The sequence below is a fragment of the Ochotona princeps genome, chromosome 15 (assembly GCF_030435755.1).
Source record: "Ochotona princeps isolate mOchPri1 chromosome 15, mOchPri1.hap1, whole genome shotgun sequence".
NCBI classification, from domain to species: domain Eukaryota; kingdom Metazoa; phylum Chordata; class Mammalia; order Lagomorpha; family Ochotonidae; genus Ochotona; species Ochotona princeps.
This window is the reverse complement of record NC_080846.1, coordinates 54,361,248-54,386,831: the sequence shown is the minus strand read 5'-3', so window position 1 is coordinate 54,386,831 and position 25,584 is coordinate 54,361,248. Positions and strand designations below refer to the sequence as shown.

At 52.0% G+C, this 25,584-nt stretch overlaps 1 protein-coding gene across 1 annotated transcript; it reads right to left on the bottom strand.

Annotated features, from left to right (window-relative positions):
- Positions 1–8,356: 8,356 nt before the first annotated feature.
- Positions 8,357–11,446, bottom strand: LOC131482032 (tubulin alpha-1C chain-like). The gene is made up of 3 exons (XM_058673378.1): positions 11,153–11,446; positions 10,890–11,038; positions 8,357–9,331 (listed from the first exon to the last, which is right to left on the bottom strand). The coding sequence occupies exons 1-3, from the start codon at positions 11,271–11,273 to the stop codon at positions 8,357–8,359; spliced, it is 1,245 nt and encodes a 414-aa protein (XP_058529361.1). The 5' UTR covers positions 11,274–11,446.
- Positions 11,447–25,584: the final 14,138 nt, after the last annotated feature.

Below are 25,584 nucleotides of genomic sequence, written 5' to 3'. Positions count from 1 at the left end.
CTGTCTTAGCTGGTAGCAGCGCACGACCCTTGGGCATTCTTGGGGCCAGCGAGGTTGGGCCTGGATGTCGCACAGGCTGCCTGAGCCCTCAGTGTGGATACTGAGGTGTCTCTTCAGGGGATGGTACCGAGGAGCCCTGCGTCCTGGGAAGAAATGGGAACCGCGCCACTCGGCCATGTATCTGCTGCCCCTCACTGCAGCTCCACCAGGGCCTGTAACATTGGCAGCCTGCACACCCTGCCTGCCCTCCTCCACATCAAACTCCACTGTCTCACCCTCCGCTAGGCTGGGCAGGTAAGACCTGCCATTGTAGCTCTTGATAGCCGTGTGATGAACAAAGATGTCTTCTTGTATGTCATGACGCCTGATGAAGCCATATCTGGACTTGACATTGAACCACACCACGGTTCCCACAACCTTGGTGGCAAGCTGCTTCTTGTGTCCTGTGATGGAGGGTTTGGGCTCAGCAGGCAGCTGCTTGGACTCCACCTTGGCCTCAGCCTGGCCACTCAGGCTGGCAGAGCAGGTGGTCAGTATAGGCAGTGGCATCTGTGCTTCCCCACAGGGTGGCTCGATCACAGGGCCAGCAGCACAGGATGGGCCAATCAGAGCTCCCAGTGGTCTGCTCTCTGCTCCTGTTTCTGATTGAACACCTCCTTGTCCATCTCTTTCCTGCAGGGCTTCAACCAGCCGAGAATCTTGGGACTGTTCAAGATGGTCCTGCTCTCTGTCCTGCTCCCAGCTTAACTTGTCTTGTGAATGCTTCACTGTGCTCTGCAGGGGCTCTTCCTGCAGCTGATCTTGTTGCAGGGCCAGCAACATTTCCTCTCGCTCCCGCTCAATCTCAGGACTCTTCTTCAGCATGGACTCTGTGGCACTCAAGAGCTGCTGGGATGTGTCTTCTATTTCTGTCAGCAGCTGTGCCCCAGAGGGGACTTCCTCCCTGAGTTCACACGCAGCCCCCTCCTTCTCTGGGAAGGACTTGGGCATCTTCGTCTTGGTGTCTTCAAACACTTTCTTCTCTTCTTGAGTTGTTTCAAGGCTTTTCCCCTGTTCTTGTTGGAGTTTGGCTATATCCATCTGCAGTGTGGACACTGCTTCTTCTAATTTTCTCATGGATTGCTTTAAAATGCTGTTCTCCTCCTCTTTCTTGAGAAGGGCCTCTTCCAGTGTGTGCACCTGGTAAGTTTTGGCTTTGACAACAAGCCCTTTGGCTTTCATTACTTTCTCTAATGCTTGTTGTTTCTTCTTCAGTTTTCTGAGTTCTGCAGACTTTTGGTCCTCCTCTGTCTCCAGGGTGATGTTCTCAGTTGGGGAGTGACAGAGTTTCCTCACGATTTTCTCCCAAATGTTATTCTCTCTCTCTTTCTCTGCAAGCTGTTTGTTCAGGGAACACAATTGCCTACTTTTGGCATTGATGGAAATGTCTTTACCTTTTATTAATTTTTGCAAATATGCCTGGTTCTTCTTCAGGTGTCTGATCTGTGAAGACATCTGCTGGTTTTGTGCTTCCAGTGTGGTGGTGTCAGGCTTTGAAGAAGGCCTTCTGGGTATTTCTTCCTTGAGGAGCCTGATTGTGCTCTCCTTGGTTAGTAGAGATGGTTCCAGTGTTTCCATGGCTTCTTTAAGGCCTTCAGCAGGCTCCCTCAAGGGAACAGACTTTGTCAGCTCTGCTGACCCTTGTGTGAATCCTCCCTGATTAGAGGACTCTAGCACATCTTGTAGGTGTTTTGGAAGATCTTCTTTGGTTGAGGAGAATTGCCCAAGATGTTCAAGGACTTGGGCAAATTCCTGCTTGAACTGTCTGGATGTGTTGTCAGTCTCTTGGACATTTTGTGCCAAATCTCTGTCTTCCGACTCTTGGCCAACGTGGTTTCCAGCCATGAAGGGCTGTGTACCAATCCTCCCGAACACATGTTGAAGACACACCAACTCTTGAAGATTTTTCATGGTTTGCTTCAATGTCTTGTTCTCCTGCTGGATGTCTGTCAGATGACTCTGCAGGGAACGAACCTGATGAACTTTCACTGTGAGAAAGAGCTCTTTACCTTCCATGACCTTCTCTAGACGATCTTCCTTCTTCTTTAATTGCTTGAGTGCTAGGGACATTTCTTGATATTTTCTCTCCACTTTGGTTTTCTGCAGCATCCCATGAGATAGTGTCTCGATTCTGGCCTGGAGGAGCTTGATGGTTTCTTCTTTTGTCGCTAGTGATGATTTGAGCGTTTCATTTTCTTGTAGGAGACGCTGAAGTGTCTCTCTCCAGGACTCAGGTTTTGTTTGATCAAGAAAGGCAAGATTGCTAGAGGCCTCCAACACTCCCTTGAGCTCTCTGAGTCGATCTTTGTTGGAAATCTCCCCAGTGGTTTCCAGGATGTGGTCAGCTCCCTTTACATACTTTCCAGGTTTTTCTTTGTTGTCTTCATCGATAAACAATCCAGATTCAATCCTGATTTCATCCAGAGTTTTTGGTACTGTAGGTTGAATGGCAGTGTGCGGGTTGTTGTGCCGCTCCCATGCCTGACACCACGCCTCCAGGTCTCTGGTGAGACTGGTCAGCAGGTCACCTTGACCTCTTTCAACTCCATCAGCCAAGTCTGTGTTCAACAATCCAGATTCATTCCTGATTTCATCCAGAGTTTTGGGTACTGTAGGTTGAATGGCGGTGTGCGGCTTGTTGTGCCGCTCCCATGCCTGACACCACGCTTCCAAGTCTCTGGTGAGATTGGTCAGCAGGTCACCTTGACCTCTTTCGATGTCGTTCTTCTGGACGCCTTCTGGTATATATTTGTAATAGCCACCAATGTCCTTTGCCAGTCCTGGGTAATGGCCTAGCCTGGAGCCTCGGCCAGGAATCCCTGAGGACATGGCTGTGGGTCACTTAACTGCCCTGGAGTGCTCAGAGAGCACGTCCAGCTCAGTCGGACAGTCCCACAAAGTGTCGCCAGAGCAAGGCATGCTGGGACTTATATAGGCAGCTAACAATGGCCGTTGGTTGCCTGGAGATCCCGGAACTCGGGCATGGTCGTGTGCCACCATGCCCCCGAAGTTCATCAGCCTCTCAGTACTCTTGGACTCCTCCCCAGCACCAGATCCAGGTCCCACCAAGCACTACCCCAATTAAACTCTCTCTATATCTGTATCTCTCTCTCTCCCCTCCATGATTCACTATAAACTCCTACACTCCTTCTTTTGTATTCATTCTGATACCAGATGATTAATAATCACACCTAATAAGAAATTGTCAGCCTTCAAAACTATGAACTGATAGGAAGTTCCTATAAATGAATATTTTCTACAATTGATAAAATATTATCATTTAATAATCAGATTTAAAACTTATATTAAGTGTAAATCCTAATGAGAGGTTAGTGGGGAGAAGCCATTTTGTTTTGTGATGGTAAATTTAACTATGATAGTTAATTAAAAAGACATATCTTGTATTTACTAAAAATATATTTTTTATTATTATTATTACAAAGTCAGATATACAGAGAGCATGAGAGACAGAGAGGAAGATCGACCATCCAATGATTCACTCCCCAAGTGAGCCGCATCGGCCCGTGCTGTGCGGATCCAAAGCCGGGAACCTGGAACCTCTTCCAGGTCTCCCACAAGGGTGCAGGGTCCCAAAATATTGGGCCGTCTTCGACTGCTTTCCCAGGCCACAAGCAGGGAGCTGGATGGGAAGTGGAGCTGCCGGGATTAGAACCGACACCCATAAGGGATCCCAGTGCGTTCAAGGCGAGGACTTTAGCCGCTAGGCCACGCCGCCTGGCTCTAAAGATATCCTAAGTTAAAAATATTCTGATTTCTAAAGTGTCTTAGTTTATCAGTTATTTTTGTTTATAAATAGACTTTACTAGCTCTCTAGGACTATGACATCTAAAAAAAATTGATTTTTCACTTTAAAATGACATAGTTTTGGAGCTTTGAGATTCCAGAAAGCTGCCATGTATATGAATCAATATAATAAAAAGGAAATTATAAAAAAAAACCTATGAAATGAAATAAACTTGTTCCTTCATAAGTAGCTTCTCTCACTCTTTGTGATAGTGATAAAATCTACCTCAGTATCTTGCCTGAATTTCAGATCTCAGTTCCGGTTTCTCAGATTTCATATTTATATTTTTAAAGATTATTTTTAATTAAAAGACAGTCATTGTATGTATTTAGAGACATAATATTTTGATAAATGCATACATTGTGGAATTACTATACCAGGCTAGTAAACATTCCCATCACTTTATCTAATTCCTGCTGTTTGATGTGTATAATGAGACCATCCAGCAACTGTGAAACACATAATATGGTATTGCTAACTGTGGTCACACTATTAGGCAATGGATCACTAAAACATAACCTGCCCCCAGCACAAGTGGGGTCAACTCTTTGCTCAACTCTTTTCTGTCCTAGTTTCCAGCCCAAACCCATGGGAACCAACTGCTTACACTTAGTTTCTATGAATCCGACTTCTTTAGATTGTCTGGAGGAATAAAAGTCTGATTTACACAAAATGATACTATTTTGGAAGCACACATTCATAGACAAAGCTTAAGGCAAGTGCAAAAGTAAAAAGAAATCAATTATTTCTTGATGTTCACTCATGGTTTGCAAGTCTTCCATTTGATCTAAAAGACTTATTAAAGCCCAAGTCACTGAGAGTTTCTTTAAACTAGTCCACAAATGTTTAGTTAGAGACACATGATTTGGGGACCAGTGCTGTGGCTCAGCGAGTTAGGCCTCTGGCTTGCTACGCTAATATCCCAACATGGTACCATTTGGAACAGCACCTGTTTGAGTCCCTGCTGTTCCACATCCAATTCAGCTCCCTACTAATATTCCTAAGAAAGCATCAGAAGACGACCCAAGCACTTGGGCCCCTGTCACCCACGTGTGAGATCAGGGTGAAGCTTCTGGTTCCTGGCCCATCCCTAGCCATTGAGGTCATTTGGAGAGTTAAGCCCCAAATAGAAGATTTCGCTCTCTCTCTCTCACTCTCTCTCTCTCTCCCTCTCCCTCTCTGTCACTTTGTCTTTTGAATAAATATTGAAACTTTGAAAGAAAATGAAAGAAAAGAAAAACATGATTTCCTTGCAAACTGCTTGTAAATACCATTAGAAATCTCTTTGCACTTTGAACTGCCTGTTAAGAAGCTGGTCTTTATCCAGCTTACAAAGGGCATCATCAGGAGAAGAAAGAAATCATCCTACTTTAGGTAAAACTCACATGTATCACAAACGCCCAGAAATAAACCATTTCGACTTTTCCCAAAGTGGTGCTTAAAAAAAAAAACCTACCTAGTAGAAATAAGAGAATTTCAACAAATCCAAATCAAAATATTATTTTTCATTTATAATTTTTTCAAATACAACCAAGGTTGATACAAATTCAATAAAATACATGTTCTTATATACTACCACTGCCAGCCCAAGAACTTTACATGAACTTCTTTACACTAACATTTTATCATTGTAAATGTATACTTAAAAACTGCTATTCCTGCATCCCCCCCACACACAGATTGGATAACTGAGACACAGTTAAGTTACTTGCCTGAGGTCACCAAGCCAAAAAAGTGATGTTGAAGGGTTGAAGTCGGGGACATCTGATTTCATGGTGCAGGCATTCAGCCATGATGATGCTACACTAGTTCTGTTAGTAAAGTAGTTTGACAAAGTAAATCAAGACGGGGCCCCGCAGCTAATTTCTTTGCCTTGCATGCACCGGGATCCCATATGGATGCCGGTTCTAATTCCAGCAACCCCACTTCCCATCCAGCCTCGCCCTCCTCCATGCCCTAACCCACGTACCAGTGACGAAATGAGAGTTTATATTGAAATAATGGGATATATTGAAGTTTGTGATGGAACAGAAGATGAGAAATAGTCAATGCATGCTTCTACTTAATACCTTTAAATATTTGTAAGAAAATACTGGAAATACGTAAAATAACATTTTAAAAACAAATGGGAGAATCTTCAAGAAAGGGAAAAGAATAAATCCAGGTGCCAGAGCAGAACACCAGCACGGGGACATCAACAGGCTCTAACACAACTGAGTGCATTCCAAGTCTAGCGTCATGCGTGTTCCTGATAACCCGTGCACGCACTGTCATCCATCTGAGCCTCTGCTTTGTCTGGTGTGGTCTCTAGGCTGTCCTCTTGCTCCAGGTATTTCTAAAGCCTACATAGAGACGATATCAGAGAAAGCTGGATTTGGATACAAAAGACGAGGAAGAAATCCCAGAAGAAACCAGAGAGCTTCCTCCATGGAGACCTACATCTCCACAGAGTGTTGAAACGCTCACAGATGTCTTTAGCTTCGTTTTTGCCTCGAGTATTTAATCTGTTAGGGGGTCTCATCAGCTCCCTCCTCAGGACAGGTCCTGAGTCTGTGACTTCTCCTCCATCTTCACACCTGCGACAGAGTTCAATCTTGCCGTTCTGTGTGAACTTCCACAATAATCTCCACAGTCCATTTGCCACGTAGAGGCCAAAGTCACTGGAAGAAGCTGTCAACCAGACATTCCCACTCCAAATCTTCCAGGATTTACTTGCTAACTTGAGGAAAATACAAACACTGCACCTTGGTCTACAAATTTCTGTGCAGCCTGTCCTGCTCTAACTCCGATTCCACCTCTGATGGGATCCACCTGTTCCTCAGACACCAACCACGCCGGTTTTCCTCGGTTCTTCAACAGCTGCAAGTTTGCTTCTCGTCCAGGATTGTCGCGTGTTCTGTTCTCGCTGCCTGGAATGCTCAGGTTTCTGTGATGGTCTGCTGCTCAGAGAGCTTCCCTCATCACTCTCAGCAATGAATTCTGTTTTCGGTAAGTCTACTTGTCACTACCTTCCTTGACTTCCCTGGGAACACTATTCATTATGTAAAGTCACATTCTTCATTGATTGGTTGTTCACTTCATGTCTACTTGTCTCCCTAGCAAAACAGGTCCTTTGGGGACAGGAAATGTGTCTGCTCTGTTCACTGCTGAATGTCCTGCCCCTCAACACAAGGGAACTTTGTAAGTACCCATGAGTGGGTAAGTGATCTAGCACTTCTTAAAGCATGATCTGGAGCCCACAAAGCACTACTGGCAGGTCTTCACAGTGACAAATACAGAAATTGAGAGTAAATCTTCAGACAACTTGATTATTGGACACGCATACTTCTCCCTTACTTTATGTTTATTTTAGCTTCAAAAGTATTGTTTTTCAGCAAAGAATTTTAACTATGGTTCTTCATCACAATTGGCTTGAGAAGCACTTGTCTAAATAAAAGCAAGGATAGAAACTAGGTCTCTCTTTTTGTTGTCACATTTGTTTACTCTTCAGTAAAATGGTAAGTGACTAATGCATGGCAGACATGGGCTAAGTACTAGGGATCAGATATGAATAAGATACACACACACCCCACCCGTAAGGATGCCATCATCTCTTTAAAAACATCTTAGAATAGAACTATGTACCAGGAGCTGTGGTGGTAGAGGGAGGAAATGTTAGCTCACATTGTTTGAGAGAATTGGAGGAGACTTCCAGGAGAGCTGACACTTGAAGAAGAAGGTCACCCAATGAATGCGCCAGGAGGGAGCATTCTGGGGGGAGAGGACAAATGAAAAGTCCCGAGAGCTCAGTGCTTGCCCCAGGTGCACATGGCTACCTGGAACTCAAGTCCGCTGCACTGCAAATGAGGTGGGAGATAGAATCAAACTCTTCGAATGCTAATACCTATAGGTCTCATACTCATTTATTAAAATTTATTTCAAAGGCAGAACAGCAATCATTAGCCCATTGGTCCTACTCTCCAAACCGTCCAAGGAACGCAGCAGAGTCAGGGTGAAGTCGCAAGCCTGGAACTCCATGCACATCTCCCACGTGGGTGGCAGGGACCAAAGGACTTGGGCCACCACCTGCTCCCTTGCCATCTGCATCAGCAGGAAGCCAGGTGACAAGTGGAGCCAGGAGTGCCCACAGGCGACTCTGCCTGCTGTGACACCACCGGCTCACACCCACTCCAGTTCCAGCAGCCCTGGCCCAGCACCTGCTGACTCACTCACTACCCGCCAGTATTCGACTTCCAGCACATCCACCCAGCCTGCTGACTCAGCTCCTCATCACCACTCATCAACTCCACTTGGCATGACGCATGGCACACCTCAGGGCAACTATCAGCTGGCACACCTGCCAGCCACATACACGCACACAGGCCTGCACAAGCCAGTGTCGTCAATAAGACACAGAAATCAGCTTGACGTTGAACGTGGAAGCATCACTATTGCCTTTATTGACACACTGGTACCCAGCGGCCAGCCACAGGACGGACACTCTCGGCAGAGTGAGCAGGGGCTGCCGACGGGCTAATACTCCTCCCCTTCCTCCTCTCCATCAGCACTGTCGGCCCCCACCTCCTCGTAGTCCTTCTCCAGGGCAGCCATGTCCTCACGAGCCTCAGAAAACTCGCCCTCCTCCATGCCCTCACCCACGTACCAGTGAACAAAGGCACGCTTGGCATACATCAGGTCAAACTTGTGGTCCAGGCGAGCCCAGGCCTCCGCCACGGCTGTGGTGTTGCTCAGCATGCACACAGCTCGCTGGACCCTGGCCAGGTCTCCTCCGGGCACCACAGTGGGAGGCTGGTAGTTAATGCCAACCTTAAAGCCAGTGGGACACCAGTCCACAAACTGGATGCTACGCTTGGTCTTGATGGTGGCAATGGCAGCATTCACATCTTTGGGAACCACATCGCCACGGTACAGCAGGCAGCAAGCCATGTATTTTCCATGGCGAGGGTCACATTTCACCATCTGGTTGGCCGGCTCAAAGCATGCATTGGTGATCTCTGCTACAGAAAGCTGTTCATGGTAGGCTTTCTCAGCAGAGATGACGGGGGCGTAAGTGGCCAGAGGGAAGTGGATGCGGGGATAGGGCACCAGGTTGGTCTGGAACTCTGTCAGGTCAACATTCAGGGCTCCATCAAACCGCAGGGAGGCTGTGATGGAGGACACGATCTGGCTGATGAGGCGGTTCAGGTTAGTGTAGGTGGGGCGCTCAATGTCGAGGTTTCTACGACAGATGTCATAGATGGCCTCGTTGTCCACCATGAAGGCACAGTCCGAGTGCTCCAGGGTGGTGTGGGTGGTGAGGATGGAGTTGTAGGGCTCCACCACAGCTGTGGAGACTTGGGGGGCCGGGTAGATGGAGAACTCCAGCTTGGACTTCTTGCCGTAATCCACAGAGAGGCGTTCCATCAGCAGGGAGGTGAACCCAGAGCCGGTCCCCCCACCAAAGCTGTGGAAAACCAGGAAGCCCTGCAGCCCCGTGCACTGGTCAGACTGCAAAAGACAGTTCATACATTTTAGTGTGCATACCCCCTGCTGAGAGCCACCCCCACAACACACAGATTCTGACTTCACATTTCCTTCCTAAGAACAGCCATCAAAGAGCTTCTAGGTGTCCTGATGCGGACAAAGTCCAGCCAGCTCCTGGGAAGGGAGTGGGCAGAGGGCCTGCTCCAGAGCCCGTTTCAACATGAACTCTTGGGCCTTGGTGCTGGGCCTACATCCGGGTCCGCCAGTCCCTTGCAGTGAGGCTCTGACCACACTCTGCACCTCTGTGCACTCAGAGCTGCAATCTCCCTCCCTCGGGTGATTGAGAAAGTCAGTGAGGCCTGAGCAGAGCGTGCAGCTGGTCCCGGAAGCCGACCCATGCTGGCCAAGAAGGTAAGTAGCATCCAGTCCCTGACACCACAGTAGGGACCGCTGTGCTACGAGAACATCACACCTCACAGGCCACTGTTCCTGGGGTTGGGGCTCCCAGCCGGGGACACTCACTCACAGCTGGCTGAGCCCTACCCAGATGCGGACAAGGTGCGGGGCAGAGCCTGGTGTCACCCGCTTATGGGGGCACTGCCACCCCCGAGGATCTCCACGGGCATGGGAGTGAATGAACTTCAGCCCAGAGCCCTCAATAGTTTTGTGAAGGCTGTCAGGCCCCCAGGCAGGTGCTGGCCTCCAAGTCACTCTTGGCAATGAAGCTTGATTTCCAAGCCTAGGAACCATGAGCCCACCTTGCCCTGAAGTGGCAGAGAAACATCTGCGAGGAGCAGGACTGGGAACCTGTGTCCTTCCCGTGGTTTTTGGGAACTGACTGGCTGCAGTGGGGCCTGGTGTAACCCGCTCCCTCGGCCTGGCTGCACACTGGGCTTTGCTTGGCTGCTTCAAGCTGCTCGCATGCCCCAAGGAGCTGGATTCATCTGATTGCAAAGATCTTGATGACCATGCTCCTAACAGTGTGTTCACACCAATGAGCCACAAGCAGGCCACGCTGCCTGGAGCTCCAGGGGAGGAGCCAGGGCCAGCTTTCTGGAAGAAGTCACAGCCTTACTACTGTCCTGAGGAGGTGCCGGACTCCGCTCTCAGCTACTCAGTTCTGAGTCAAGTTCAGGTCCCGGCTGGTTCTCATCAGGCCTGTGCCAGCTTCATGGGCTCAGGACTTCCTGTTGAACACCAGGCACCAGCCCAGCTGCGTTTCATGAGCTTGGGCAACAAGTGTAGGAGTCAGCCACCTACGCACAACGCGCAACAAAGATGCCCCATAAAGGAGCGTCGCATGGCTGCACTTGTTAGCAAACCTGGCAGTGCTCGGGCATCTCGCCTTGACTCCAAGAACACTGACCTCGCTGCACAGTGGGGGCTGAGTTGGCCCGAGGAGACACAGGCAAGCAGGCAGAGCAGCAGTTCCTGCTGCCCATCCTCTGAGGAAGGGGACCAAGCAGCCCAGTCATTCAACGGGAACCCAAGACTCCTTCAGGGACAGGAATCAGAGGACAGTTGGTTCCTCCGAGAGCCCAAGACAAGCACCCACCCGCCTCGGTCAAACAGCTGCACTCACCAGCTTGCGGATGCGGTCCAGGACCAGGTCAATGATCTCCTTGCCGATGGTGTAGTGCCCGCGGGCATAGTTATTGGCGGCATCTTCCTTGCCCGTGATGAGCTGCTCGGGGTGGAAGAGCTGGCGGTAGGTGCCAGTGCGAACTTCATCTGCACAGGGGAAGCACATGGGCCACCTGTCACGGACCCCGCACCTCCCTGCGGCACCAGGGACACCCCGGCACAAACCTCCTGGCCAAACCCCCACACCCAGTGCCAGCTCACCAATGACCGTGGGCTCCAGGTCTACAAACACGGCCCTGGGCACGTGCTTGCCAGCGCCGGTCTCGCTGAAGAAGGTGTTGAAGGAGTCGTCTCCCCCCCCAATGGTCTTGTCACTTGGCATCTGGCCATCGGGCTGGATGCCGTGTTCCAGGCAGTAGAGCTCCCAGCAGGCATTGCCGATCTGGACACCAGCCTGGCCCACGTGGATGGAGATGCACTCACGCTGTGGGAGGGACAGAGCAAGGAGCAAATGACACCCTGGGTGAGACACTGGTCAATGACTCACACCCAAGTGACTCAACCTTCCACGCAGATGACCACCTTCCTGCAGACCTCATTCAGAGAAGCTGCTCTGGGAGACCAGCTCTGTTAATGAGCTGCCAGGCAGCCAGGCCCTTGCTTTGCAGTCACTGTAGGGGTTCAAGGTTGGATCTCCACCAGCACGCCAGACCACAAGCTCTTCTGCCATCAGGAGTTCCCCTAGCTCCTAAGGCAAAATCCCCCTCTGGCCAGAGGATTCTCTCCCACTCAATCCCCAGCCCTCTGTCATCCAGTGCTCTCAAAGACAACAGCTTCTCCTCCTGCCCCTTCAAAGGCAGCCTAAACCAGCACACACCAACTCAGGCAGAAAACGCCCCACCACAGCAGTTGGCCTGGCTAAAACACCCCATCAGAGGAAGCCTTCCACCCTGCGGGAGGACTCGCCTCTTCAGGGACTAGAGTAACCATGAAGCCCAGGGTGGAGGGAGGGAGGGAACGGGTTAGCACAGGCAGACTGAGGTGTGAGCCAGGAACCCCTTACACAACAGGGGAGGAGGCCTGGGGGGCACCCTGGGGCAGCAATAAACCCTGTTTTCCTTTACTTGCTGCTGAGCAGACTTGGGGAACTTTCCTAATCCCCCCTGCTTAGACACACAGGACAGTCACCACAGACAGCGGGCTCCTCAGGGAAAGCCTAAGCCACCGTCACTCACTGCATCACGGATCACGTGGGCGACATGGGACACCTGCTGAAGACTTCTGAACACCCACACCCACAAAGGGCTCATCTCATTCCCAAGTAATGGGGTTTGGAGTTTGTAAAAGCTGCTCAATGAGAAATGCACTTAAAAAGGGACCCCCATTGCTGTGGTGTGGAACCCAGAGGGAACCCATTCCTGCCTACTGTACTTCTATCTAGAACCCTAGACAATGGTTGGGCCTAGCCCTGTAACCTAGTGGCTTAAGTCCTTGTCATGTGTGCCCCATTTGTCTCCCGGCTGCTCCACTTCCCTTCCAGCTCCCTGCTTTTAGCCTGGGAAGGCAGTGGAGGACAGCCCAAAGCCTTGGGATCCTGCAGCCACATGGGAGACCTGGAAGAAGCTCCTGGCTTTGCACTTGATCAACTCTGCCTATGGCAGCCATTTGGGAAGTGAATCAGCAGATGGAAGACCTTCTTTCTTCCCTTACTGTGTAATTCTGAGATTTCAACACAAAATAAATCTTAAAAAATAAAAAAAAAAAAAGAGAGAAAACTAAAAGACTCTTGCTAAGAATAAAATGCCACAGTAAGCAAGTTTCTGGAAGCCTGAAGTGCCCATTCATGACCTGAGAAAAGAACACTTCCATCCTGCAAACCTTTGCCTTAGGATCAGCAGCTGCCCACGGCCACTCCCAGAAAACAATCAAGGCCTCCAGGCCCAAGGCAAGCCGGGATCCCCTGGGCTGCTGACCCACAGTGCAGCAGCTGTGACCCACAGTGCAGGAACAGCTGGCTTGTTGTCCCCAAGGAGCCAGGACTGCTTACCAGCTCGTCATGTTTACCCGGATTGGACCTGGAGCAATTTCACAGTTCCCCTGAACAGGCAGGCCCAAGTCCACAAACGGCTTCCTCTCCTGCAACCCAGTCCAAACATCTGCCAGGACTCAACTTGACTGCCACTCTGCCACATGTGAGAAATGGAGACTCGGGTGCTGGGGAAGCCATTTCCATAACCAGTGCTGGCTGTGACAAGGGGCCAGCGCTGTGGCACGGTCAGGTAAGCCCCTGACTGAGGTGGCAGCATCCATATGCATTTCAGGTCCTGAATGCTGGGTACAGCACAATGGCCCAGGGCTAAGTCGGCCTTGCATCTGCTGGTTCACATCCCAGCCGCTGCACTTCCAACCCACCTAGCTCCCTGCCAGTGGCCTCGGAAAGCACCAGAGGATGGGATAGCCTTGGGACCCTGCACCCAGGAAGCCGGAGACCTAGAAGCTTCCGGCTCCTGACTGGCTCAGCTCCAGCTTTTGTGGCCACTTAGGGAGTGAACCAGCAGACACAAGATCTCTCCATCTGTCCTTCCTGTAAGTCTGCCTTTGCAATGAAACATAAATAAATACAAACAGCTGACAATGGCTAAGCCTTTGGACCCCCGCCCCGATGTGGGAGTCCCGGAGCAAGTTCTAGCTTTGGATGGGGTCAACTGCAAACACTGTGCCAACTCAGGGAGTGAGCCAGCAAACCGCAGGGGAAATCTGTCTCCCTCCCGTTCTCCCTGTCGCTACATAGAGCTTTGGGAAAAAATAAAGGTGAGGGAGGAACAGGGCTGAGAGGGAGAGCACTCACTCCCATCTGCTGCCACACTCCCCACATGACAACATCCTGGGCTGGGCTGGCCCCGTGTGCATTCCCCATGTGGGTGGCAGAAGCTCAACCCCCTGAGCCACCACCTGCGGCTTCCCAAGGCTGCGCAGGTAGCAAGCTGGCACTCCGGGAGGAGGCAGCACTGGAACCCAGGCCCCGAGACTGGATGTGGGCCTCTGAACAGGAAGGTTTTCATTTTATTTTTATTGGAAAGTCAGATCTACAGAGAGGAAGAAGAGACAGAGAACAAGATCTTCCATCCGATGATTCACTCCCCAAGTGGCCACAAAGGTCAGACATGAGCCAATGAGAATCAGGAGCCAGCAGCCTCTCCCAGGTCTCCGATGGGGGCAGGGGCCCAAGGCTTGGGGCCTTCCTATGCTTTCCGACGATGTGGGCCTCTGGAACAGGGAGTCTTAAGGCTGCCCAACACCCCCTGACTCCTGAATCGGCTGAACCAGCAAAATGTCCTCCGCCAACTTGCTGCAGTAATGGAGCTAGCTAACTGGTAGTCCGCGAACTCTCAGGTCAAGTACAGACCGTATTCCTTCCTCCGAAGATACCATTCGACACATCCCGCCGGAACACATGCTAAGGCCTCCCACGGGTGCTTTCCGAGGCAACTGTTCCCACCATGCCAGAGACCCACAGAAATGCCTACCTGGCGTACACACCCATGTTGGCTCACTCTGACACTATAAACACCCTTTATGGACTTGTTCTTTGAAACCTGCCTGAAGCAGGAAGCTTCGGCTGCAAACACCCCCACGAAATGAACAGGAGAAATGCAGGATCGAACACGTGACGGCTAATGACTCCCTTGGGCGAGCTCCGGGCGCCCCTCCTCCCCCCAGCCCCGCCCGGGCAGGTGACTCAGCAGCCAGTCCCCGGGCGCGGGAGGGCCGGCGCACAGGTCAGCCAGGTAGGTGGCAAGGTGAGGCCACTGGCGAGTTAGGGCCACGGGGACCTCGCGTTCTCCAAGTGCTCGGGGTCCCCACTTGGAGACCACCCGCCGGGACCACCCCTCCCTCCCATGGGGGCAGGCAGGACCCGGGCCGCGCGCGGGGGCCAACCCGCACCACAATCGGCCGCGCTCCCCCAGCGCGCTCCCCCAAGGCGTCGGCAGCCCCACTCACCATGGCGGCAACTGAGTGGACGCGACGGTGTCACAGGAAGAAAGCGGACGGAGACTCAAGAGCTCCCGCTGACAGACCTCCAAAGAGTCCGCGGGGAGAACACAAGTCGCACCCGGACGGCCCCAGCGGCCTTTATAGCGCGCTGCCCCCGCCCCCGGCCACGCGTCGGCAGGGCAGGTCGGGACCCCGCCCCGGGCCCGCGCACAGGCGGGGCGCGCAGCGGGGATTGGCGGGGCCGAAAGTTCGAACCAAACTTTGGGGAGGTCCGGGTTCGCGCCCCGCCCCGCAGCGGGAAGGGAGGAGCCGGCCGGGGCCGGCGCGGGAGGGCAGAGCGTCGGGCCGGCCTTCGGGCTGCGTGCGCCCCAGGTGGGCTAGACGCGCCCCGGGTGCGGCGACTCCCGCCCCGGGCCCCCGAGGCGCGGCGTGGGTCCTCGTGGCGGGCCCTGAGGAGCCGTGCCTTTTCCTGTCTTTCCTGGCCTGTTCTCTTGCTACTTCTGAAAGGGCCCGTCTCTGCCCCTGCTTGCCAAAGCTCGCCTTTGCTCCGGGTGCAGAGCGCCCAGCCTCCCACTCGCTCGGGGCTCCAGGCCCTGCTGGCCTGTATTTTTCAGGCGCCGGCGAGCCCAGTCGGCTCAAGGTCACCCAGGGCGCCGGTCCCTGGAAGACACGAAGGTACTAGTTGGGCACTGCAGTCAGGTAACCCTGCTCAGCCTCGCCACCCCGACATTTCAGTGCCCTGGTGAGTTGGGCACCAAGACACGGTTCTGCAGACAGGAGAGGATCGAAAGAAACAGAGACTCCAGGGCTCACTGTGGTCTTAGGCCCTGGAAGGTTCTCTGCTGGGAACTGCTGAGTGTCCCGTGGGTTTGGGCCTGAGGCTTCGTTCCTGCGTGGCTCCAAGGGATCCCTTCTCAGAGCCATCTCCCTGGCTTATAATCAGCTGTGTTTGCCTTCTGGGCAACTCCCTCCTGTTATCTTGGCTCTCCAGCTCTTTAGCTAAGTCTGTGAGATGAGATCCTAGGAAGACAGAGACACAGAGAGGAAAAGGGGCTGTCCCGGGAGGAGGAAGCTGAGGGCTTTGTCCTGGGGTGGGGGCGGGCAGCAGGTTCCCACAGGCAGCAGGCAGCAGGGGAGCCTCCTCCGTGGCCCCTTCCTGAGCACTCTTGGGGTGAAGGGGTTCTGAATTTGGGGTGCATAACAGCTTCCAAATTGCAGTCTTCCTTAGGATGAGTGTTCAACTACTGCACTCATGCTGCGGTTGTCTTTTCACTAGTAAGTCGTGTAAGGCTGGAGTTCATGTTCAGAACCGGAGATGGACACAGAATGAAGTTCAGCTTCAAACAAGCTGTGCTCTGAGCGAGGCTCACTGGACCAGTACAGACAACAGCCAGGGATGGCCACCCTGGGCTGTAAAGGTGAGGTTTGGTGGTAAAGGAATGCAGTTTCTGTGTTGGTGTTTGCATCACCGCCGCCCTGAGGATGGCAGGTGTGGCCTTATCAGGCCCCTTTCCCAGCATCCTCCTGGGCTGCCCCTCACCCACCCTGGCTGGCCCTGACATTCCAACTCTTTTCTAGGAACAGGGTGGCTTTGATCTCCTGAGGGGAAGGGTGGCTGGCTCCCTGGGGTGGGGGAGGGCTGTGGGGGAGAGTCAGGGGAGCAGATGGGTGGCTGTGCATTTGGGTGTAGCAGCCTTCGATTGATGGCCAGAGGGGAGACCTCTTGGATATGTGAAAAGATGAGTCAGAGGAAGCAAGGGTCGGAGACCTGTAAAGTTCTCAATGCTGAGGCCAACCAAGATGCAGGAAAGAGTGCCAGCATTCTATATTTATATATGAGCTCCTCCGGGAGTCTTCTTCGGAGGGTGTGGCTGTTCTCACTGGGCTAGATTTATTGGTACAGAAACAGCATTCCTGGGAATCCAGAATGTGCCTGTGGTTAAAGGAACCCATACCAGGGCAGGCTTCCTGCTGGGGATCCTAGCTCCCCATCCACGAGGCAGGGGGAGGGTCCTTTTCCTTGGCTTGGCCAGTGTGCCAACCAGTGCCAGGCTTTGTGCACTGTCCGGCTGGTGGCAAATTCTGGGGTCTTGGTGGTATGGAATCATACCTAGGGACATCCACAGACAAAACCATGGTACATGTAGGTGAGGAATGAATCCTGAGGGACACCCAATGACAGGGCCACTGTATTGCAGGTAAGCAAGAGGAGTGATACCTAGTGGTTTGGAGGGAAGAGACCTGGAGATCTTTATGGGTCAGACTGATACATCAGCCCACATGGGAGTCCTAGCATGGGCTTGTTAGCACAGAGCATCACTGGCCACCACACGCCAGCACACATGCAAGTATGGCTTTGAGCATGTGTGGCAGGGCTACATGCCACCCAGTTCCTAACAGTGAGTGTTGGATCAAGGGATGGGTCACGTTAGATTGGACCATGACACCAACCAGCACCCAAGAGAACCAGGTCCGGGAGTAGATTGTGTGATGGTTATGTGGGTCAAACCATGTGGAAGTACATTCCCACTGGGTAGCTCAGGAGTTGGAGTGGTGATGGGTTGAGCTGGGTGTGACCACGGACTCACCAATGTTCACTGGTACTGGGGCTGGGCACAAGTGGGACAAGTTGAGGCTGCAGCTCCTGAATGTGCTCCCTGCTTGTGGCCTGGAGAAGCGGTGGAGGACGGCCCAAAGCCTTGGGATGCTGCACCCACATTGGAGCCCTGGAAGAGGCTCTAGGCTCCTGACTTCAGATTGGCACAGCTCCGGCCATTGTGGCTGCCTGGGGAGTGAATCAACAGATTCAAGATCTTTCTGTCTGTCCTCCTCTCTGTATATCTGATTTTGCAATAAAAACAAAGCTTTAAAGAATAAAATAAAAAATAGTGCTTCTTGGGTTTGGAGTGATGGCTCTGTGCTTAAATCCTTGTCTTGCACATGCTGGACCCAAATGGGCACCAGATTATGATATGACTGCTCCACTTCCCATCCAGTTCCCTGCCTGTGGGCCTGGGAAAGCAGTCAAGAGCAGCCCAAAGCCTTGGGACCCTGCACCCGCATGGGAGACCTGGAAGAGGCTCCTGGTTCCTGGCTTCGGATCGGCTCAGCTCGGGCCATTACGGTCACTTAGAGAGTTAATCATCGAACAGAAGAGCCTCCTCTCTGTATATCTGACTTTGCAATAAAAATAAATAAATATTTTTTTAAAGGTTTCTAAAAACTGATAATAAAAATATGATGGCTGCTTCAGAAGCTGAGTGATAAAGGGCCAGAAAGGAACTGTGGGTACGGATTGGAGGGCTGAGAAGGGCATCTTTCCCAGCCTGCCCGTGGGTTTGGGAGGTAACCTTAGCCTGAAGCCAGGGCCAGAGCCACGCCTGCAGATAATACTCAGGGACTGTGCTCGTGTGCCAGCGGGTGCAGAGCCCAGCAGGCTGAGGGTGCAGAGCCGAGCTGGCTGAGGGTGCAGGGCCCAGCAGGCTGAGGGTGCAGGGCCGAGCTGGCTGAGGGTGCAGGGCCGAGCTGGCTGAGGGTGCAGGGCCCAGCAGGCTGAGGGTGCAGGGCCGAGCTGGCTGAGGGTGCAGGGTCCAGGGCCCAGCTGGCTGAGGGTGCAGGGCCCAGCAGGCTGAGGGTGCAGGGCCGAGCTGGCTGAGGGTGCAGGGTCCAGGGCCCAGCAGGCTGAGGGTGCAGGGCCCAGCAGGCTGAGGGTGCAGAGCCGAGCTGGCTGAGGGTGCAGGGTCCAGGGCCCAGCAGGCTGAGGGTGCAGGGCCCAGCAGGCTGAGGGTGCAGGGCCCAGCAGGCTGAGGGTGCAGGGCCGAGCTGGCTGAGGGTGCAGGGCCGAGCTGGCTGAGGATGCAGGATCCAGTGGGCTGAGGGTGCAGGGCCGAGCTGGCTGAGGGTGCATGGTCGAGCAGGCTGAGGGTGCAGGGCCGAGCTGGCTGAGGGTGCAGGGCCCAGCAGGCTGAAGAGTGGCTGTCAGCTGCCTCTCCCCTCTGATGATCTGTTGGCTGTGACCATACTCCAGTGACCCGGAAGCAATGCAGATGCATGCTCAACCTAAACGCTGACAGGTAAGCAAGGGGAACTGTGAAATAGAAGGATCTGGGCCCGGCGCCGTGGCCTAGCGGCTAAAGTCCTCACCTTGAACGCTCCATGATCCCATATGGGCCCCAGTTCTAATCCCGGCTGCTCCACTTCCCATCCAGCTCCCTGCTTGTGGCCTGGGAAAGCAGTTGAGGACGGCCCAAAGCCTTGGGACCCTGCGCCCGTGTGGGAGACCTGGAAGAGACTCCTGGCTCCTGGCTTTGAATCAGCTCAGCTCCAAGCACAGTGGCCTGTTGGAGGATGAATTAACAGAAGGAGGATCTTCCTCTGTCTCTCCTCCTTTCTGTGTATCTGACTTTCTAATTAAAACAAAAAGATCTTCAAACAAACAAAAGCATGGTCTCAAAGACTTTAAACCAATGTAAACTTACGTTTTGTTTTTTTTTTTTTTTTTAGATTTGTAGGGACCTGCACAATGGCTCAACAGGGTATCCTTCACGTGCAAGTGACTGCATCCCATACGGATCTGCTTTATGTCCACCTACCCTGTTAGTTATTTGAAAATATTGGAGAGTTCTAGTTCATAGGATATTACGATATTATTACGCGCAGCTAATTCCCACAACCTGGTTCTTTACCGTGAGCTGAAACACACCAGACGCAACAAGGTATCTTAGGAGGTTTATTCCAACGGGGCAGGAACAGGGTGGAGGTGATGAAGATCAGGAAAAAAGGGAGAAGGGGAGAGCAAAGAAGAGCGGGCAAAGGAGAAGAGAGAGAGAGAGAGGAGGTAAGAGAGAGACCAGAGAGCGAGCTGCACCTGGGGGGGCCTTTTGGTCGGCCAGGTGTAGGGGGCGGGGATTGGGAGGGATTGAGGGCAGGCCCCCAGGGGATTAGTGCCTGGGGATGATTGGTGAGTGGGTGGGGTTGGGGAGGGGGCTGGAAGATTGGGGGTGGGATTCAGGTGGAATGCCAGGTTACATCTGATTGGTGGGTAGCTAGGCCGGTGGGAATTTCGTGAGCTGTGAGGAAGAAGGCATGGCGCCGGGTCCAGGGAAGGATATTGGAATAACTCCTTATATACCCCATCTCTTATTCAGCTCTCTGATTATTGCCTGGGAAAGCAGCTATGGATGGCCCAAGTCCTTGGGTCTCTGAACTCACATGGGTGGTCCAGAGGAAGCTCCCGACTCCAGACTGGCTCAGCTCTGGCTGTTGTGGCCATCTGGGGAGTGATCCAGCAGATGGAATATCTCCCTCTGTCTAAATGTCTATTTCTGTGTCTCCTCTCTATAAATGTGTCTTTCCAATAAAAATGAATAAATCCTAAACAACCAAAAAAAATTCCATCTGTTGCCACCATTGTTGGAGCTGAGCTGATCCCAAAACAGGAGCCATGAAGTTCCTCTAGGTCTCCCACGCGGGTGCAGGGTCCCAAAGCCTTGAGCCATCCTCTATTGCTTTCCCAGGCCACAAGCAGGGAGCTGGATGGGAAGTGGAACAGTTGAGACAGAAACAGATGCCCATTTGGATGCTGCCTCAGGCAGAAGCTTAGCCTGCCGTGACAAGGTGCCAGCCCGGGAAGTCTGACTGCTTATGGCTGTGTGCTACACACTCCTAATAAAACAGTGGTTCCTTCGACATGAGATTCAGTCTCAAATTCCTCTCATGAGAAATCCAGCAATTCTAGCCATTTCCCTGCAGCTCATCCCTGGTATTTCCATTCAATCCTGCATTCATCTGAAAGGCAGAGCACCAAATGGGAGGAGGTGGGGATCTTCCAGTCTATGATTCATTTCCGGCATGCCCACAACAGCCAGGGCTGGGCCAACCTTAAGCCAGGAGCCAAAACTCCATCCGGGTTTCCCAGGGGGGTGGCAGGTGCCTAAGGACTTGAGCTGTCCCCTTCTGCTTCCCAGGGTGTGCACTTACTGGAAGCGGGACTGGAAACACAGAATCCCAGCCACCAGATAAAAAGATGCAGGTGTCTCAAAGCGACTTAACCCGCCCTGCTGCAGCAGCCGCCCCAACTGGAATTCTTAGGCAAGCATTGTGGAGTAGATGGTGGCTTTGATGAGTCAGTCAGCAGGTAGTTTTTGTAAAGCAGAATGTGGAAAGAGAGAGAAGGTTCTCTCACTTTAGCTGTGTTTATGCAGGCTATTGGAGAGTGAACTAGTACCACACCCTTCTCTACCTTTCAGAGACACAAAAAGAGGCTACACTTGTTTGTTTTTTGGGAACAAATATTTTTTCATGGGTTGTTCATTTATTTATTTATTTTTACAAATACACTGGATCACATTCTGTGCTGCCTGTGTTGGATACAGTCCTGGGCCACAAATCTGTATACAACTTTGCAACTCAGTGATGGCAGAACCTTTCATCTCACTTCTTTGTTTACTATGATCCCTGCATTGTTTCACAATAAAGAAACATCTGAGGGGATGGATCTTGGGAGGGGCAAGGGCAATGCCAGAGTCTATCCAACTGTATTTTAAAACCAAAGAAACGGGCCCGGCGGCGTGGCCTAGCGGCTAAAGTCCTCGCCTTGAAAGCCCCAGGATCCCATATGGGCGCCGGTTCTAATCCCGGCAGCTCCACTTCCCATCCAGCTCCCTGCTTGTGGCCTGGGAAAGCAGTTGAGGACGGCCCAATGCTTTGGGACCCTGCACCCACGTGGGAGACCTGGAAGAGGTTCCAGATTCCCGGCTTCGGATCGGCGCACATCAGCCCGTTGCGGCTCACTTGGGGAGTGAATCATCGGACAGAAGATCTTCCTCTCTGTCTCTCCTCCTCTGTGTATATCTGGCTGTAATAAAATGAATAAGTCTTTAAAAAAAAAACAATAAAATAAAAATAAAACAAAAGAAACACCTCATCTTTTCTTCCATAGGACTTTCCAATCGAATTACCACTGCTGGATGTACGTTCTTCAGAGCTCCGGCTTCCCCATCTTCTCTTTCCCCTTGCCATGTCACCGTCATCCACGGCGGAAGTCTGTTCAGCCATCCCTTAAGCCCCTTCATGAAGGTGAAGTACAGCTTTATGGCTCCTGTGTTGCCGGCACAGTTGATCACGGCACCCACAGAGAGACCCAGAGAAGTTCGGGACTTTGCACCAAAGGACCAATCACTTGATACCCAATCACTTGAAGCATCGTGCACCCTCACCTATCTAATTAGTAAGAGCTGCATCCTGCCCAGTAGAGGCAGCGGGACCAAGCAGCCAGATGGTTTCAGTTCTGTTTCCAGAAAGCACTATATCCAGTCAGCTTTCTGCTTCCTGCCTGAGCTGTGAAAGAGGTCTCATCCTAGAATGAGATAAGCTCTCACTTCCCTTCCAGAGCCTTCCAAGAAGCCAAGGCTATGGCAAAGGCCAGGTTATAGGCATGTCCCAAAAGTGTTCCAGGAGATCTAGCCTACTGTGGCCATTTTCTATTGTCTGGGCTGTCACAGTTATCACCAAGCTTGGTTAACCAAGACTCCTTACCACACCCTGGGCTTGTCTGGTGTGACCTTGCTCACACCCTGCAGCACCGTGTTGGTCAGGGACCCAATGCTGTGGGCCATCTTCCACTGCTTTCCCAGGAAGCTTGGACTCCAATCAGTGCCCATGTGGGATGCCAGCACTGCAGGAGGCAGCTCAGTGAGCTGTGCCACGGTATGACTCCCTAAGCCTTTCTGTATTAACTATTAGGGGCATGCGTAGGCACAGAAGCCTGATGCAAACTTTGAGACGTCAAAAGGAGCGAAGCTAAAGGACAGAGACTGCTGGGTGGCAGGGAGGTTGGCGAGCCAGGGCTATCCCGTGATGCATAAGAGCCTTTGGGGGTGGCAGCCACTATGAGGCCAAGTGCCTGGGCAGGTGTCAGACATCCCAATCTCTTCTTGCTGTGGCAAGATGAGTCCATCCCAGGCAGGAAGGAGACAAGAGTTAGGCACATGTCAGCGTGCACCTGCTGCCACCTGTCCCTACCAGGGCCAGCCTTTCAGAGCACTCCAGTGTCTGCAGTGGACATTTTCTTTCAGTGACCAAATAGAAGTATGCCAAATATTTGGGGTGGGATCTTTCAACTTTCCTGGTTTTCTTTCTTTTTTTTTTTTTTAAAGATTTATGTATTGTATTACAAATTCAGATGTACACAGAGGAGGAGAGACAGAGAGGAAGATCCTCCGTCCGATGATTCACTCCCCAAGTGAGTCGCAATGGCTGGTGCGCGCCGATCCGAAGCCAGGAACCTGGAACCTCTTCCGGGTCTCCCACACTGCTGCAGGGTCCCAAAGCATTGGGCCGTCCTCGACTGCTTTCCCAGGCCACAAGCAGGGAGCTAGATGGGAAGTAGAGCTGCCGGGATTAGAACCGGCGCCCATATGGGATTCCGGGGCGTTCAAGGCAAGGACTTTAGCCGCTAGGCTATGCCGCCAGGCCCTCAAATCCCTGGTTTTCGATGTTAAACTACCACCTGGATGTTAGGAGGGGAGCAGCCCAAATTCCAGGGTGTGAAGACGCCCTCCATGGCTGACTTTAGGCTACCAGCATCCTGTCCAGCCAAGCCCATGGGTTTCCAGCAAACCGAGCAGTTGGTTTCGGCAGCCTGCAGCACAGCACAGAGTAAGGGGGACTGACACAGAAGGGTCCCAGGGGACTCAGAGAGAAGCCCAGGTTTTCCAAGCAGGGATAAACAGGCTCTGACAAGCTGAAAGCCGAGCTCATCTCAATAACAGGAGACCACTGTCTTCTAAGCTTCTTGACTGTGTATAATTTATGCATTGATCACTTTAAGTTGCCATTGTCCTATCAGCAGGGGCAGGTACAGAAATATGCAGAGAAAAGGGGAGGGGTTATTCTGAGGCTCAAGGTTCCTAAGCTCTCCCCCTGCCCCAGCGTGTTAGCATGCCGCCAATAAAGCCACCAGCGGGGGGCGCCCACATCCCGATCAGAGTGCCAGGGTCCTGCCCGGTCAGCTTTTGCTCCAGCTTCCTGCCATTGCCCCTGAAAAGCACAGGTCTGTCAGAACCTATTAGGTCACTAAGGCCTAAGACCACCGCCCCCCACCCCCACCACAAAAAACGTGATGAAACTGGGTAACTAGTCAAAAGGCTGGTGGAATGCTTATTATAAACCCAGGAATGCCCAGCACCTGGGACTCTGCAAACTGCTAAGACAATACACTGGACTGTCACCAAGGAGCCACCTTAGCAGTGTCCAAATGGCATGCTGCCCCACCCCCAATGGGCAGCGTCATAGGGAATTCGGCTCACAGCTCAAAAAGCAGGCCGGCTCAGGCCCTCCCCCAACGTGGTCCTCCCTAAAATAAAATCTTTTTTTTTTTTTTTTTTTAAGATTTATTAGTTTCTGGGCACGGTGGCCTAGCGGCTAAAGTCCTCGCCTTGAAAGCCCCGGGATCCCATATGGGTGCCGGTTCTAATCCCGGCAGCTCCACTTCCCATCCAGCTCCCTGCTTGTGGCCTGGGAAAGCAGTTGAGGACGGCCCAAGGCCTTGGGACCCTGCACCCATGTGGGAGACCCAGAAGAGGCTGCTGGCTCCTGGCTTTGGATCGGCGCAGCACTGGCCATTGCAGTCACTTGGGGAATGAATCATTGGACGGAAGATCTTCCTGTCTGTTTCTCCTCCTCTCTGTATATCTGCCTTTCTTTTTTTTTTTTTTTATTATTATTTTTTTTATTTTATTTTTATTACAAAGTCAGATATACTGAGAGGAGGAGAGAGATAGAGAGGAAGTGGAGCTGCCGGGATTAGAACCAGCAGCCATATGGGATCAAGGCGAGGATTTTAGCCACTAGGCCACGCTGCCGAGCCCCTATATCTGCCTTTCTAATAAAAATAAATAGATCTTTTTAAAAAAGATTTATTAATTAAATACTAACTAAATATTTATTATATTGATATAAATAAATATTTTTATTTGAAATAATTAAGGAGATTTTTTAAAAGATGGGAATATTTTCCATCTGCTGGTTCACTCCCCAAATGGCTGCAGCTGCCAGAGCTGAGCTGATCTGAAGACAGGAGCCAGGGGCTCCCTTTGGATCCCCCTGGTGGGTGCAGGGGTTGAAGGACTTGGACTAGTCTCTGCTGAATTCCCAGGGCATTAGCAGGGAACTGGATTGGACATGGAGCAGCCAGGACTCCAGACTGGCACCCATATGGGATGCTGGCACCACAGGCTGAGACCCAAGCTGCTGTGCCATGGTGGTGGCACTGGGAAGGAAACCTTAGGGTATTCTGCCAGGGTCTGGCTGAGTGCCCTTTAGGTCCATGTGTGAATAGAATTATTGAATAAACATTACTCTCAAGGAAAAAGATGGCCAGACTCCTGGGCACAGTCTGCTTCCTGGAGTAATAATGAAGATAACTAAAAGGCGTGGTTGAGTTTTCCAATCTCTGCAAGGTAGTTTTGCCTGTGTCCTAAATGGGTGGGGGCTGGGTGGGAGGGAGAGAAGAATGCAGATTACAGCAGAGGCAAGGAGGAGTTTACAGCCTGGAGGGACCCCCCCCCCCCGCTCCCCAGGGCCGAAAGCCAGGGCCAGCAGCCTGTCCCCCACCCCACCCCGGGGACTCACTGACCTGCAGCACCCTGCACTCAGGGGACAGGAAGCAGATGGGAGCCAGCCAGAAACCCTGGAAA